The 17,916-nt window shown below is 38.3% G+C and overlaps 2 protein-coding genes across 2 annotated transcripts; one reads left to right on the top strand and one right to left on the bottom strand.

Annotated features, from left to right (window-relative positions):
* Positions 1 to 3,021: 3,021 nt before the first annotated feature.
* Positions 3,022 to 6,035, top strand: LOC148728324 (uncharacterized). Its single transcript, XM_088725807.1, has 2 exons — positions 3,022 to 3,132; positions 4,857 to 6,035. Exon 2 carries the CDS (start codon positions 4,857 to 4,859, stop codon positions 6,018 to 6,020), a length of 1,164 nt encoding a protein of 387 aa, XP_088581933.1. The 5' UTR covers positions 3,022 to 3,132; the 3' UTR covers positions 6,021 to 6,035.
* Positions 6,036 to 9,480: 3,445 nt separating this feature from the next.
* On the bottom strand, positions 9,481 to 15,651 carry LOC148728323 (uncharacterized). The gene is made up of 4 exons (XM_088725611.1): positions 15,374 to 15,651; positions 14,521 to 14,657; positions 12,320 to 12,691; positions 9,481 to 11,540 (listed from the first exon to the last, which is right to left on the bottom strand). The coding sequence occupies exons 3-4, from the start codon at positions 12,668 to 12,670 to the stop codon at positions 10,722 to 10,724; spliced, it is 1,170 nt and encodes a 389-aa protein (XP_088581737.1). The 5' UTR covers positions 12,671 to 12,691; positions 14,521 to 14,657; positions 15,374 to 15,651; the 3' UTR covers positions 9,481 to 10,721.
* Between the last annotated feature and the right edge of the window lie 2,265 nt (positions 15,652 to 17,916).

The raw sequence follows: 17,916 nt of genomic DNA, 5'->3' as shown, positions 1-17,916 counted from the left end.
TTTGTTGTTGAATGACAAAAGTCTTAACATTTTCTTGTTAAACGTGTCCTTTCATTCACAACACTGAGAAAATATCGAGACCCAAACGATCCATTAAGATCACCGATCACTTTACGTGCACCTTCGCCAATGTAATCTATTGCATAACTTGCACTTACTGCAAAAAGATTTACATCGGCGAAACAGGCAGAAGACTAGGTGACAGTTTCCGAGAACACCTTCGCGACGTGGAGAGGAATGACAAGGACACATCGAAACCAGTCGCTAGACATTTTAATTTACCTAACCATTCTAAGCAGCACATGGCAATCTGTGGTCTTTCCTTACACTTAGCGGGTAGCACGGAAAGCCAGAAAACTCTTGAACAAAAGCTCATCTTTCAAACCGGCAGTCTAAATCCCACAGGTATCAACCAACGCTTTTCATTCCACTAATTTATTGATGTTTTTCTCGTTGCCATGTTCCCACCAATCACCTATCTCCTTTTCCGCCTTTAAAAGCACACACAACCCACAATTCCTCTAGTCGCTCCGACGAAGGGCTAACGCTCGAAACGTCAGCTTTTATAATCGTAACGGTGGCCAATTTACCATTTCAACTTTGTTGATATATTCAAATTATTTCGTTACCCCCACCGACGCAGCCCCAAACAGTTTCTTTAGAAACTATCAGCCCTTATTTTCTTGTTTCGTCAGGAAGGTGAAACCAACCAGCCATATGCCCGGATGTTAACAGACTCATGGTGATTGCATCTTGAACCCTACCAACCAAATAATTCTTGTTTTCAGTAATGTCTTTACGTCACGACAATACCTGAAGTATCAAAAGCATCACCTTTTTCTAGACTTAGCTGTTTCATCCTAACTAAAAAACTCTCAATTTGGGAAGAACTTTCCCACCTCAGCTATAGTTCTTTGTTTTTATCAGCGATTACAAATGCACACTCCTCGCTCAGTTCTAGTTCACTTTATCTATCTCATTCTCTTTCCAGCAATACACTTGGTGTTCGTGTTCTATTTCACTTATTTTGTACTTTGCATCTGTTGTATTAAAGTTGTCTTACATTGAGAAATTAGATACTTACAGCTACTTTGGTGTCGAATTTTGTCTCACAAGTTGACCATTTGCAAAGAGGAATTCAGCTTGCCACAGTCAAATTACCTTTACAATTTTTGTTCTAACCATCAGCAAGTGTCTCAATAGCTGAGATAAAAAGTTTCACTTTGTTTTTCTGAAAATTGTTTTGTTTGTGGGCGCTACTCAGAGATATTTAAAAGACGTAGTGCGACATATCCCTCCTACGACTAACAAAAATAAATACTAACAGTTGGATGTCGAAACTCGTTGTCTCCCAATAAAATGCATAGAAATGACCACAGTTTCATACGTTTTCAAAGAGGAATTGCGTTTGGCACAGTTAAATTGCCTTGAAAGAAGCAGGTGAAAAATCGACATGAATTATGAAAGATGATCGGTCTGGCTCCAGCTCTTTGTTTTTGGGTGAGCACCGATATAGGTAAATTAAAAGCTCGAAAACAGCGAAAAGACCAATTTTGAAATTCCTTCCCATCTCACCCAACCTTAGGTAATTCTATATCCGCTACCTTTGATGGTATTTCAAATAGGTTTCTTTTTATTCACGATCATGTATTTGTTTTTACATCACTGGTGGTGCACGTTTTGAATGCGGCAATTCTTCTACGTCACCACATTTAAGGATCATGTGAGATTGCAACGCGCATGCGCAAGATCAGTGCACGTTTGCTTGTCAGCAAGATTGGTCACGAACGATCAAATGAGGCGTGAAAAAATGTCAAATATTGAACCCACTGAGGATTCCGCCTCGAAAAGTTCTTCTAAAAAGAAGGCAAAGAAGCTCCCTCAAGGCGGGAACGAGGTTCCCAGGTCAGAGGGCACTAGTGGTGTAGAAAACACTACTTCAAACGGTTTGTCGGGAAACGCGCCCGAAAATGACACAACACAACAGAGTGAGCTATCAACATTTGGCAGTATGCTAACGAATTCTATGCTTACTCTCCAAACAACTTTGACTCGGCAGTTTGAAAAACTGCAAAATACTATTGAAAGATCTTGGTCCACAGAGGAAAATAATCTGTTGGAGAGCTCCGAAGGAGAGTACAGGAGTGAGAGTGACAATGAAAATGGCGCCAAAACCAACGATCGCGCTCTGTGCGACAAACCTCGGTCAAAACGCCAAAGAGATGCCTCCCCATCACAAATATCTGTCTTGTCAGAAGATGTGACAGAAACCGTTGCAAAACGGTCGAAAAACTTAGATAAAAAATGTGATGTACTCGACGCAATTGCTCAACGCCTCACAAAGACAGAACCGACAGACGTTGCTGTCAACGAACAACTTGCTACACTCGTGAACGGACTCATGTTCAAATTGAAAAAACCTGAAGAATCAAAGCTCAAAGAAGAAGGGGAAAAAATCCTCCGACCACAAAACTGCGAAAGTTTGGTCGTCACAAAAGTGGACGAGCTTATTTGGAACAGGCTGAGGCCGAACACGAGGTCCTTTGACTCGAGGGTACAAACAGCCCAAGGCATGTTGATCAAAGGTGTCATTGAGGTCACCAAAATGCTCAATGAAATGCTGGACCTGAAGTCCAAAGCAAATGACGAGTCAGTGAATGACAGTACAAATTATGAGAGCAAACTTAACCAGCTGATCGACAAAGGAATGTCAGCTATAGAAATGCTTAGCTACGCAAATTTCGAGATCAACATGAGACGACGAGAGTGCATAAAACCCGACCTCAATGAAGACTACCAAACCTCGCTATTCTCCTCGTCAGTCCCTGTGAACAACTTCCTATTCGGGGGAGATACCTCCAAAAGGTTGGAAGACATTGACAAGACCAACCGCGCTGTAAAGAAAGCCATGGTGAAACCCCATGGTCAATCGAGCAGGAAGAGATTTCCCAGTAAACAATATGGCCGCTCGCGAGGATACCGCGGCAACGATTATAAATATTCCAGGAGTTCCAACAGCGCAAACGTATCCAGCTCACGAAAGCCTTTTTTAGGCAAACGATTGTACAACCAACAGGAGAAAAAAGGGAGATACGAAAACCAGAAGCAGTAAGCTCTGTTACACCGGAAACAGTGAGTGAATCTCCTACCTGCATTCATTTTAAGAAGGAAACAATTAACCTGGTGCCTATTGACGAATTCAGAGCTGGCAGACTTAATGATTTTCTCCCAGAGTGGAAAAAACTAACTTCAGATAAGACTATTTTGGACACAGTCGCCCACAGTCATCTCGACTTGATCAGTAGCGAATTGAATTGTCAACAGGGCACTAGGTTAACTTGTCATGTTAATTCTATCGAGAAAGTAGCAATTGATAAGGAGATTACGAAACTCCTTGATAAGGGAATTATTGAAGAATGTTTGCCTTGTATTGGACAATTTGTGTCCCCAATCTTTGCCAGGCCCAAGAAAGATGGCACCTTCAGACTGATCTTAAATTTGAAAGAGTTTAATGAGAATATTGAGTACCATCATTTTAAGATGGAAAGCATTCATACAGTCACTACCTTAATAAGGCCTAACTGTTACATGGCATCAATAGACTTTAAGGATGCTTATTACTCAGTGCCAGTGGCAGTGGAGCACAGAAAATTTTTGAGATTTCATTGGAATAATCAATTATTTCAATACACTTGCTTCCCTAATGGGCTGGCCTGCTGCCCAAGAAAATTCACTAAATTGCTGAAACCTATGTATGCTGAGCTTCGTAAAAAAGGACATCTCCTGGTCCCCTACCTAGATGACTCTTATTTACAAGGGGAATCAGAGCTCGAATGCTGGGAAAATGTTAGAGAAACTGTGACATTATTCCAAAAGCTTGGCTTTATAATACATCCAGTCAAATCTGCCTTTCACCCTACTCAAGAATTGGAATTTCTTGGCTTCATAGTAAATTCGGTGACAATGACAATAAGGATTACGCCAGAGAAAGCCCTGAATATTCAATCACAGTGCACTAAATTCTTGCACAAATCAATAGTCAAGATTAGAGATCTTGCACACATTATAGGACTCCTAGTTTCCAGTTTACCTGGAGTCCAAATGGGCATGTTGTTTTACCGACATCTCGAAAATGAGAAAATAGACATACTTAAAGCTAATAATGGGAACTTTGATGCACTGTGTACTATAAGTGAGACATGTACATCAGACTTACAATGGTGGCGTGACAATATCACCCATGCAAAAAAGAAAATATTGCAAACTGACCCAGACATTACAATAAGGTCTGATGCATCAAAAGAAGGTTGGGGGGCAGAACTAAATAATAAGCGCACAGGGGGGCGCTGGCTGCCAGATGAAACCATCCTTCATATTAATGAGCTAGAACTTTTAGCAATTTTGTTTGCATTGAAGTCATTGTGCAATGATGTAAAAAAGACTCACATCCGAGTAGAAAGTGACAACACAACAGCAGTGTGCTATGTTAACAACATGGGGGGGAGTAAGTCCAGACCATGCAATAATATTGCCAGACAAATTTGGATGTGGGCACTAGAGCATGATAATTGGATTACAACAGCTCATTTACCAGGGAAAGACAACACTGTTGCTGACCGTGAATCCCGTCTGTTTAATGACAGGACAGAGTGGCAATTGAACACTGCAATATTTTCTAAAATAAATAATCTTTGGGGCCCATTAGAACTTGATTTATTTGCATCTAGATTGAATAGGCAATTAGATAAATATGTGGCTTGGCGACCAGACCCTGAAGCAACCTATATAGATGCTTTCTCACTGTCGTGGACTGATAAAAGCATTTATGTTTTTCCCCCATTCTCTCTTATAAATAGATGCCTTCAGAAGATCTCAAAAGACAAAGCGAAAGCAGTGATAGTTGTCCCAATCTGGCCAACTCAGACGTTTTTTGCAGTAATCTTGACTATGCTCATAGACAATCCTCGACTACTTCCAAAGAAGGACAACCTCCTGACTCTACCTCATTCATCAGCACTGCATCCTCTGAGAGACAAGGTCCAGTTGATGGCCTGTCATGTATCAGGGAAGCAATGGCAGCAAAAGGAATTCCTGATGAAGCAAAACCCATCATTCTTAAATCCTGGCGAGACGGAACACAAAAGCAATACAACGTCTATCTTAAAAAGTGGATACAATTTTGTGGTGAAAGGAAGATCAGTAAAACTGAAGTCACTGTGAACAGTGCCTTGATGTTTTTGACAAATCTTTATGTATCGGGACTGAAGTATAGTGCTATTAATACTGCACGCTGCGCGTTATCCAGCCTGAACTTTGACAGTAGAATCACAATTGGCAATCACCCCATTATAGTAAGATTTATGAAAGGTGTATATGAGTCAAGACCGATACAAAGTAAATACTCTTCAGTGTGGGATGTAAAGAAAGTGTTGAGCATGTTTCGAGAATGGAAAACTAACAAGGAACTGTCTTTAAAAGACTTAACTCTAAAAACTGTTATGTTAATTTCACTAGTTAGTGCTCAACGAGTTCAATCGATACACATGTTGGACACCGCTAATATGATAGAATTGGAGGATACTATAACTTTCCAGATGGGTCTCTTGAAGCAGAGCAGGCCTACAGCCAAGTCAATGTTCCTTGAATTCCATAAGTATCCAGAGGATGAAAACCTTTGTGTGGTGAGAACTTTGACATGCTATCTTAGAAGAACCTCATGTTTGCGTGGTCAAGACACCAAGGTATTTATCACTTACTCAAAACCACACCATGCAGCTAGTAAGGACACAATACGACGGTGGATAAAAACATGTCTAACAAAAGCCAAAATTGATACAGCTGTTTTCACGGCCCACAGTACACGGGCAGCATCAACATCTGCGGCACAAAAAGGGGGTTTGCCACTTCAACTAATATTGGAAAAGGCTGGATGGTCTAATGAGATCACATTTGCTAGACATTATAATGTTCCTGTTGAAGGCACCAAAGCATTGCAATTTACCAAGACAGTTTTCTCATGAGTAGATACCATACTATTCATATAGTGTTTTTTTTGAACTGTTGTTAATTTTTTTGAAAAGACATTTTTATTCATGTCATTACCTTAACAACATACCTTTAAAGAGTAAGCTATGTTTTCATGTAGCTTATGTTACTTGAGTTACCATTGCTCAATATATATTAAAGTTGTTTTTGCCACTTTGGAACATGCTAGTGTGATTAAGGTTTTTCCACACATTCACTTGTAACCCATTTTAGAGGTTATTTCAAAGTGTTAGATTGTAGTCATCTTGGCTACGAAGTCTCACATGATCCTTAAATGTGGTGACGTAGAAGAATTTGAAAATTAAACGAAACTTACCTGGAAGTTGAAGTTTGATTGAGATTCTTCTAGTCACCATAACATTTAGGGATCAGGTGCCCGCCCTTGCACGGTGGCGCTACCCTGCCCTGTGAGGACTGTAGTGTGCTTGCACCTTCCTAGGTCACACAATATTTTAATATTGTCACATGATTGTGGTCTGTTATTAATCAAGAAGACTACAATCTACTTTTAAGACTGATCTTGCGCATGCGCGTTGCAATCTCACCTGATCCCTAAATGTTATGGTGACTAGAAGAATCTCAATCAAACTTCAACTTCCAGGTAAGTTTCGTTTAATTTTCAAATTAAACAGCATTTTTGTCCGAAAAGAGAAAAAAACAAAAATAAATTTTTCAAGAAACTCAGTCTTAGAAACACTGAAATAGAATTTTCAATGCATACAAATGTAATAAGATACATTACAGCTAAAATATAAAACTAAAGGTGCTTAGGAGAAATATTCTTCCTTTCTTTCCTTTAAGTATTCAAATTTCTTTTTTCCAATCGGTAGAGACAAAGAAAAGCAAATCTCTAGTTATCAGTTATCAGAAAACATGTACCAAAAGCTTATTGCCGTAAATTAACAACCTAAAAGGGTAATATACAGACACCTCTCAGCTCTTTTGTAAACACGACTTGAAATAAATTATTTGGCCTTAAATTGTCCATCCTTTCATTGAGACCGCGAGGGTAGCGCTTTTCAACAAGTAATGTCAGGTGGAGAGTAAACGGACTTGGTCGGCCTTTAATCAACAGTGTGGCGGCGTATCGAAGTTGAATAATTTTCCACTTTACCCAAATAAAGAGAAGATGAACATGTTTTAATCCTTATTAGGAATTACCTAACGCCCTCTATGAGGAAGTTAACTGAGGCATAGCAAAAAAGCTAGCAAAAATGAGAAGCACTAGTTAAGAACGATTGCCAAGAAAGTTTCACGACGAGCATGATTATATAAAACCGATCACCTACTGAAAGAATTGAAGAAAAAATAATAGAACCCTGCCAACGCAAAATCCCAAGAAAAGCGAAAAATTGTTCGAGTTTACGAGGGTTCGGGTTAGAGAGGATGATGTTGATTTTCTCCTTTGTTTTTATTATTGCACAGTAAACAGTCATTTTCTTGAATTTAGTTTGTTGTATTACAGCTTTTTGTAAAGGAAAAACTGCGTGGAGTGAACTTACAAAGCTCATACCTTTTTGACAATGTTGGCGAAGAAGTCGCAAAAAGCGACACAAAAGACAGTCAGAACAAAGAAAACATCCTCGTCAAACGATCCTCCTGGGTTTATTGTGCTACAAACACAGCTGGCTTTCTTTCCTTGCTCTCGAAATAAACGAGTCATTCTCGATTCTTATCATGAGTCAAGTGAAATACTTTTACATTATATGAATTCCTTTAACGTTGGCCTCTAACTCGGCCAATATCCAATCATCTGGACGTCACGCTTCGTCAATCAATCCTGAATAAGGTTTATAGTACATTAGCGCTTCTCTTGACAAACACCTGAAACGGTTATAATTACTTTATTTCCTATATTCGTGACGTTTCAGAAACGTTTTGAAAACAACCGCAATGTTATAAAGTAACCAGTGATCCTAAAGGAGTACTTAAATATGGTTAGTCCACAGACACTATTGCCTGGAAACTGTGGAGCTTTCAATATCATGACGGAGAAATTTGAATCCGTCGTCTTTGCTCTGAAAAGGGATGTGTTTAGCTTTAGCAGGAGCGCATCCAGGAATTTTTTATAGGGGGGGGGTCCAAACTTTGGTTCAGAAAGGACTGTTGGACTCTTTTGAGGCAAATTACTTCTCTCCCACATTCCCCACACCCCCTCCCACCAGTCACGGTTGCACGTTATAATTCCTTGGCCGCTTACCGTTTACTTGGATTCATTAATTTAAAAAATCAGCCAGTTAAAAAGTGATATACGATCCTGCGGATGTAAGAAAATCAGTCTCAAAGTTGTAAGCGTCAGGTCTGATAGGGGGGTCCGGAGCCCCGGACCCCCGGACCCCCGGACCCTCGCCCTGGATCCGCCACTGATTAGTATCCGGTTTACGAGGACTAAGGGTAGAAACCCTCGACAGCCTAGCTGCGATGAATATGTGTAATTGGAGGGTGTCAATGGGGTTAACCGTAAGTCTTAATATAATACGGCAAAGAAAGCCGTTAGCTATTAAAATTTACAAAATTTCAACCGTTAGTCGCAATATTTTTTCTTGTAACCATAACGGAAAGAAACTAACCATGATTAGTCGTAATATGGCCAGAATCTTAACCATTAGCTGTAAAATCCATAAACTCATTGAGACCCTCCCAATTATCCCACTGGATATTTAACCCTTCAGCCTCTAAGAGTGACTAGCATCTAATTTGTCCCTACAGTTTCATTGCTAAATCAAACAAAAATTCACAAGAATGAAGCAAGTGATCATCACTGACCTAAGATTCCTTGGATTTGAAACAAATTCTCTTTGTCAGTGCCATTGTAAAAATAAAGAGAACAGTATGGAGAAGACAGATATTGATCATTAACAAATAAAGAAACCTTCGGCTGTGCTCTATTCTGTAGTAAAGCACGCAGGAAGCGGCTAGAGCACGAAAGAAGTGTAGAGACAAACACGAGACGAAGTTTTCTCTTTCGAGACGAAGTTTCTCTTTCGTGTTCTAGGTCCTAGAGGACTTCTGGGTCGAATAAAAACCCGAGAGAAAAACTCGGGATTTGGTCCGCCATGTTACAAATTGGCAGATGGCGTGACAGCGTCAACTCCATGTTCTATAATCTGATAGAGCACGCCCTTTCAACCAATGACAGCGCGCGTCATATCCGAACTTTCTTGTAAAAAGGGTTGAAGGATATACAATAAATAGAGACGTCAGCGTTTTCGAAAAAGCTCCGTTTTTGTAATGTCTTAATTTCTGTCTAAACTCAAGCTAGTATTTTTTTCTGATATATTGAGTCTCAAGACGATGTAATATTTTTTCCAAAATCTTAGTTTAAAGCATCCAAATGATAAATTATTCTTAAGCCCCCAAACTGAATATAAAATGATTCACGTAAAAGCTTAAGCTATACTATAGCATGGGACAGACAAAAGATTAAATCAGCTCAACAGTAAAAGTGCATTTTTATTTCGGTTTGTATTGTTGAAATTAGTGTTAGTGTAAACATGATCGATAAAACTTCGATATTAAAAATGAACACCTTTCCGCACACCACATTACACCTTACTGATTCTGATGACCGCACCATGACCACACTACGCCTTACTTATCAAAATATTGTGATAATAACCGATGTTCATTGCGGCAATGCTTGCTATTGACTACAGAAATCAAGTAACTAGTCGTGATATTTAAGAATGTTCTTTGAAAGTCCAGCGCAAAAGGGTAAGCAATGACTCTACCAAAGCAATTAAATACGTTAGTCCACTGGAAACAAACGCTGCTGAGGTCTTCTTGCGGTTATAAATCTATTCCGTCACGCATAGATAATAAACAAAACTTTATTTTATACATATTTACCACTTGGGAGAGATCTCAAGATCTTGCTGCCACTTAGTAAACGTAATTACGACGATCACGTTTTGAAAATAAAGAGAGATCTCAAAACTTTTTGCGTCACTGAGCTGATTAAATTACAGGGAAACCAATAAAACAAAACTTGATTTATTAATAATCAAACTGAATAAGACGAAATTAATTTTCAATTATCAGCAAAGAGAAAATGGTTGAATGACTTGGACTGCGTAGTTAAGTAAGGGCAAGGATGCCGTTTTCAAGATGTCTTTAAACTTCTGACGGTTTCACTTTTCAGGAAAGATTCTAGTAAACCTGTGAGTGTCACAAATCTCCTGACACACCCATCACACATTGAGCGACCTCACATCCATTTTCTTTTTTTTCCTTTTTTGTTTAGAAGGGGGGACGGGGAGGGTAGATTAATTGGGTTGTTTGTAATCACAAGAATACCTGAGACGAGAACATCTTTCCTGCTTACATTTTAAAACTTTAAAATTTATGGTACACAGCTTTGCCCCCTGATATCGGCTAAAAATTAAAGTGCTCACAGAGAGACCGCCTTAAAACACAAAATTCAACGTTGATAACATAGAAAAAACATATCGCAAGTTCCATATAACGTTTCTCTCGTGTACGTTTACATTCCTCAGCGATAAAGAGTTAGTGTTAATATCTGAAAGATTTAAACAATCAGTTTAAGTTCAACGCCAAAAGTGCAACTCACTTGAAGTTCCATGACGTCAGAGTTGGTTCATAGCCTTGCTCCAATGATTTCTTACATGGGTTGTCCGGCTTGCCTTTTCTGAAGAAGGAACTAAATCTATAGAAATTTATACATCATATTTAGCTCCAAACCAATGCTGCGTTGTAGAAGTATCTGATGACGAGCAGCGGTGATTTGGATTCGTTCTTTGATCATAATACTGTCCGAAATTGTTTTCGTTTTTGATTCCACCTGGTTTTCCACAAAATGCACATCGTTCTTCTTTGCTTTGGTAACTCTTTATGTGCCAATGTGCATTTACGCTCTGTCTTGTCAGGGCGGTACAATTAGAACAATTGTTTCCTCGTATGTTAACATATTCATACATCTGACATCTGGTCCAGTTACCAAAAATGTCGTGACCTGCCAGCTTTGCACGTGCGTAGTCTACATAGTGCAGACCATCTGTAGGAAAGTTACAAGTGGCTCTCAGATGTGTAGAATGATCAGCAAGAGACTGCATTTGTATTAAGGATAGTCGGTACCTGTTCCAATTCCCTCTCCCCTTTTCAATAGCAAACTCAAAGTTTTTACTGAAACTTTTATTCCCGAAGGTGTCTCTTTCAGCCAAGGAAAACGATTGTATCATTGTCCATACAAAGCCTGGTTCAGACTTCAAGTCACAGTAGACAGAAAAGGGTTCATTGTTTGAATCAAAGATCTCGTACTTTCCTGAAGTCGAAGCACCGTATTTTGCGATGTCCTTACAACTATTCGGTTTAATCTTTTCACATCGCTGACCAGTATATTTGTCAGGACAGCCACAGGAAAACCGGAAGCTATGAGTGACACAAATCTCCTGACATACTCCTCCGTTGAGACAAGGATTGGGGCTGCAGCATCTGTTGATGCAGCGGTGCTTTCCCGGGATGTATTTGTCTCCACCCTAAAGCAATGTTTAATATTTCATCAGGTTATGTGTTTTTGTTTATGCTTTTAACAGCACTGATCTTTACCCCATGTCTAGTTTGAAGCGTAACCTCAAAACCTATTTTTTCAGTCAAGCTTTACTGAAGTTTGTGTCTTATAGCAATGTAGCATTTTTTACCCTCTTAAGAGAATCATTAGGTTTTATTAATATTTATTTATTTGTAACTTTATGGCAATTTTAGTTAGCTGTCATCATTAACGTCAAGTTTCATTATTCGTGAAGGGCATTTGATTTTACACTTATGCATTTTGCGCTATATAAAATAGTTCTAATCATTAATATTTATCATTAGTATAATTTCAGAGCTGAGCAAAGAGTTTCCAGCAATCTGAGTGGTCGAGCGGTTCCTTATTTGACACTATATAAACCGCTCCACGCGGTTTATATAAAATGTTAAAATAAAATGTTGATAAATGTTACTAAAATGTTATGATTTTAGAAATTTCGCTGTTCAGCTCTGAAATTATACTAAAACAATTATTTGCCTCAGGTTCGGTGTATATTGTCGAATAATCCCCTCGACTTCGTCTCGGGGATTATTGGACGATATTCACCTCGCCTTCGGCGAATAATAGTTAATTATCATAAGGCTTACTGAATTTAGTCAACGGACACTCCTAAAAAAAAATTGGGTGAAGGAGGAACAAGTCAAAGGGTAAATTATATAAATGTCTGAGCTGTTACTCGGCAATCAACGCACCGAAATGTGTATAGATAAACAGATTTTTTCTTACCTTCACTGAGTAGCTTCTCGCCAAATCATAATAATTTCCTTCATCTATCCATTTCATTGCCGCTGGCTCCATATATTTGTTAGCATCGTTAAGCTCACAATTACTTTCTTTGGACTGGGGGAAATAGTTCATGGATACACACAGGCAGTCATCTTTGCACTTCACGTGACACTGGATGGGCCTAGAAACTGTCAATCTTTGAAACACGTGACCCTCAAGAATGTGGTTATAAACGACATCTTCATCGATAACAAAGTTAAAACATTGCCGATTTACATCTATCTTTGCCATAATGAAGAGAGTCAGGTGTGATGCAAACAGCACCACTTGAAGATAGAGGACGATGCCCATATGGAGACTGGGCGGAGTCAACTGAAACCGAAAGAAAAAAAATGATAATAAGTGGAGACCTATGTCAGTGGACATCTTTGATAAAAATAATTGATTAGTCAACCCGTTAAAAGTGACTCCACGACACTAAATTGGACTTAAATAGAAGCTACAATTTGAATCTGAATACGGAAACTACCGTGATCATTCGCCATAGGTAAGACAGCTTTTCATCATAATCAAAGATGTCTCCATCGCAAATATCATGCCAGAATTTGGTTCATATAAACGCTTTTTTTACATTCTACATTCTAAAATAGGGTATTCCAGGTTCTAGTATTTTGTTGCCAGAGATATTGCTTCTCTGTTTTATAAGATGCAGACTGGATAAACAACGCGCACCTTTTTACAAAACAAAAGGATTAAAAAAAAAAGCGAGAAACCTTCCAGAGTGGTTTATCGCTGAATGAATTCTAAACAAAGAGAATGTTTGCGCATAATAGTCATCAGCAATTTCATGGCCGATTGAAAGGAATGTAAAAGTTCTGATGAATTTATGGCTCAGAGCTGCGAGTAGATAGACTCCCAACGCTTAGATGACTAAATGCTTTCCATTCAACGCTCTAGAAAATCTTCATTTATCTCAGCCACAGCAAGCAAATGTTTTAACTTCTTCCCAATTAGAAGAGGATATTAGGGTCGTTAGCCGCGCATAGTAAGATTTTACAAGTATGTCAATATTTTAATATCTGCATGAAAAACACTGGCATTTTTTCCTTCTTAATAAATTTGTATTGTACATCGAAGCCGCTGTAGTAGACAGCCAATCTTTGGGAAAAAATTTATCGAGGGCGTTCCCTGGTAAGATCTTAAAATCGAAACGCTTAATTATTGTCAGATATTTCAATATTCTATTTTGGACTCGAAAACTTCCAAATCATCAAACCCCCGTGGAAACCTATCTCTAGGAAAGATCTTCGGATAAACTCACCTAAAGATGTGACGCCAAAGTAAACTGGAGAAACCAATAGATTGTGAATAGAATATAGAGAAAAACCGAGAGTACGTATATAGTGATCTCCTACATTTCAGTAAAACAAAGTTTTTACCCTGTAATGAATCTATCAGTTTGTTCAGACGGAGGATATTGAATATTAGACCCGTCCGGTTTTTCATTGATTTACTGCACTAGCCTTACGCTGATAATCAAATGACAGTTTGATCTAAAAACACGTTACGAAACCTTGCTTTAGATTTCACTGCAAAGTCCCACACGCAAAGACTTTAACTTTTTCTGTCAACTTTTTTTCCACCTATTTTGTCGTAGAAAGTTGCCTAAACAACATGGATATCTCTGATACGAAGTCATGTTACGTAGAAGATTTTGAAACGAGCAAATGGGGCACGAACAAACGTCCGGTGTTTTTCAAATTTAGACTTAGATGTAAAACGAATCGGTGATGTACTATTTCTTCCAAAACAATTCAATTTGTACATGATTTCTTCAGTGTAGAAACCAGCCATCGAAGGAAAATTCATAATACTTTAGGAATAAGTGTGCCTTTTGTGAAAGACTGGAGTCAATTCAGCTCAAGCGTACACTTGGCGTTTCAGTAAAATCACTTTACTTGTTCTTAGGCAAACTGCGAAATGAACTTTCAAATAAATAGTTCTTCGTTTGATTTTTTGGTTTGGTGAGCTGAAGCTTTCTGCTTGTTTTTGAAGTCCCAGAGAAAACGAACATTTTTCTTTACCATTTATTTGGGTTGCATTGAACGCTAACACGCCAACTTTAGAATGCTTTTATTTAAATTACTAATACATCCATACTTATAGATATGGCCGTCCTAAAAGGAATTATCTCAGCTTACCTTTTCTTTCCTCTTTTGACTTTCCGATGTTTACTACGCTTTTCAACAGCAGTGTCTCTATAGCTGAGATAGTGAGTTGCACCCTCCTTTTAATTGCCGCGTGAAGAGATGTGTCGAGTCATGTCTTTTCGATATCTCTAGACACAAACAAAACTATTAAAAATCTTACAATAAGAATCGTTGCAGACCAGAAGCAAAAGAAGGAGGTCGCTAATATCCTCCTGTTGTATTAAAGTTGTCTTACATTGAGAAATTAGATATACAGGTAGTTTGATTTCAAATTTTGTTGTCTCACAAGTTGACCATAGTATCTTCATACGTTTGCAAAGAGGAATTTAGCTTGCCACAGTTAAATTACCTTTCCAATGTTTGTTCTAGCTGTCAAGAAAAGTGTCTCAAAAGCTGAGATTAAAGTTTCACCTTTTTTTAATAGTGGTAGGAGATATGCCGCACTGCGTCTTTTAAATATCTCTGAGTAGTGACAACCAAAAAAACAGTTTTAGAATTGTCTCTGGAGTAGCGATCACAGACAAAACTATGAATTTCATAGAAATAATCCGTAGGGAACAGAAACAAAGAAAAGAGATCGCCGAACAGCTGGGTGTCAAAACTCGTTGCCTCTTAATAAAATGAATAGAATTGACCACAGTTTCGTACGTTTTGAAAGAGGAATTGCTTTGAGCACATTTGAATTGCCTTCAAAGAAGCAGGTGAAAAATCAACATGAATTATGAAAGGTGGTCGCTCCGGCTTCATCTCTTTATTTTTGGCTGAGTTCTGATAAAGGAGCCCACGATCATTAAAAGCTCGAAAACATCGAAAAGACCAATTTTGAAATTGCTTCCCATCTTACCTCCATAGCCGCCACCTCTGATGGTATTTCAAATAGGTTTCTTTTTAGTCGTGTATTCGTTTTTGCATCACTGGCGGTGAGCCGCAATTAAACAGCATTATTGCCCGAAAAGGAAAAAAAAAGAAAAGAGAAATTTCAAGAAATTTGTAGAAACCGTAAATTGAATATTTACTGCAGCTAAGTTATTAAAGGTAAACATTTTTTCTTTCTTTCAACTTTAGTATTTAATTTCCTTTTTTCAATTGTAGAGACCAAGAAAAGCAAATCTCTAGTTATCGGAATACATGTACCCAAACGTTTATTGCCGTAAATTAACCTAAAAAGACGATATAGAGATACCTCTCGACTGTTTTGTTGACATGACTTGGAATGAATTATTTAGTTATAAATGAGACCGCGATGTCGGCGCTTTTTAATTTTTAATGTCAGATGGAGATTGAACGATCGGCCTTATATCACAGGAGTGGCGGCGCATCGAAGTTGAATAATTTTTCACTTTACTCAAACAAAGAGAAGATGAACATATTTTAATCCTTATTAGAAATTACCTACGCCCTCGATGAGGAAGTTAATTGAGGCATGAAGGATGCCCAAGAAATAAAAACAAGATAAACCAGCGAAAATGAGAAGCACCAGTTGAGAACAATTGCCAACAACGTTTCACGGCGAGTATGATTATATAAAAACCGATCTCCTACTGAAAAGCGAAAGATTGTTCAAGTTTGCGAGGTTAGGGAGGATGATGTTTATTTTCAATAATTAATAAGGAATCTTCTTTGTTTTTATTCTTGCACATTCAACAGTCATTTTCGTACATTTAGTTTGATGTATTATAGCTTTTTTGGAAAGCGGTAAAAGTGCGTGGAGCCAACTTAAAAAGCTCGTAACTTTTTGATAGTGTCGGCGAAGACGTCGCAAAAAGGGAGAGACTGAAGAAAGTCAGAACAAAGGAAAAATTAAATACCCCCTTAAAACGATCCTCTTGGGCTTATTGTAGTACAAACACAGTTGGCTTTCTTTCCCGGCTCTCGAAATAAACGAGTCATTCTCGATTCTTCTAATAAGTAAATATTTTTTCTTTATATTAAATCCTTTAATGTTAGCCTCTAACTCGGCCAATATCAGCCATCTTGACCTCACGCTTGGTCAATCAATCCTGAATAAGGTCTATAGTACACCAGCGCTCCTCTTCACAAACACCTGCAACTGTTATAATTACTTTATTTCGTATATATGCGACATTTCAGAAATGTTTTGAAAACAACCGTGATTTATAAAGTAAGCTGTGATCGTAATAAAGTACTTAACAGCTCCCGTGTGTAAATATCGCCCGGAGGTGTGCGATATAAAAAAATCGAAAATCCCCAAACTTTGCCAGAATATAGGTCTGCATGAAATATTTCTAGAAAAAAATACTCTGAGTTCAACTGCATTTTTATTTTTCGCAAACGGTGGCAAAATCGGTTTTGTGGCTCTTACGTCAGCTTCACGAGGTTTAGACAACCATTATTTGAATGAACGAATGAATGAATGAAAGCCTTTATTTAAAGAGGGTAGCACTTAATAGCCAGAGGCTAATAAACTTGTGGCCCTCACAACGGTGTGGCCTTGAACGTCGCTTGAAAATAAACGAAACAGTAAATGTGACCAAATAGTTTCCTAATGAAAAGAACACGTATTTACAAACAGTCTGAATTATTCTTTGTTTGATATATTCCGTTGCAACCTAAATTTTTGGGGAGGTTTTGGTTTTTTCCAATATTTCACTGATTTTGTCGGACAGAAAAATGGCAAGATTGAGATGGTAAAATCGTACCTAGGTGCATGGCATGGGGTTATATCAAGTCGATCCAACAAAAGAGCAAGGTTTCTTCAAATAACTCCAATAAAATTTTTGGGCTGCTCAAACTACGAAATTTTAGGACTCCAAACAAAAGTGACTCGAAGGTCAAAGGACGCCATTCTTTGTCACGCAATTGGAGGTGAAAAATCAACAATGCGCACGTGGAAAAGATAACAGACCGCTTTGGGTGCGAAATATCGTTACCAATTTGAATGAAAAGTTAACTTTGATCAAAATTTGTCGTTTCTGCTGCTGCGGTTAACCGAGAATTAAGATTTTAGCGGTTATTTTTGAAACAAAACAAGCCAAGATGCAACATCGTCCACTTCGAAGTAGCCGAGGACGGATACAAACCGTAAAATAAATATGTTTGCCATATTTACACTTTGATTTGAGTATTGTTTATAAATTTGTATCATTCTATCTCTGTATATCGTAAGTGTCCAAGTGATAGTATCAGTTGTTGCGTGCTGAGCGCTTTATGTTTGGTCGTGATTCCCAGACACTTGCACATATGACAGTACCTATCTGCGTAAATATTATTGTAATGATGGCCTGTTAATATCCAGATAAGTGCAGATGAACTCAACAGATTTCTTTAAAGACCCATTGTGACTTACCGTGATGCAACGCGGTCGTTTCGCAGTTTCTGGGACCCAGAAAGTCGCCATTAGGGTTTCGAATTTTAGTGGCGGAAAAA

The sequence above is a fragment of the Stylophora pistillata genome, chromosome 6, assembly GCF_964205215.1.
Source record: "Stylophora pistillata chromosome 6, jaStyPist1.2, whole genome shotgun sequence".
In the NCBI taxonomy this organism is placed as follows: domain Eukaryota; kingdom Metazoa; phylum Cnidaria; class Anthozoa; order Scleractinia; family Pocilloporidae; genus Stylophora; species Stylophora pistillata.
This window is presented reverse-complemented; position numbering and strand designations above follow the sequence as displayed.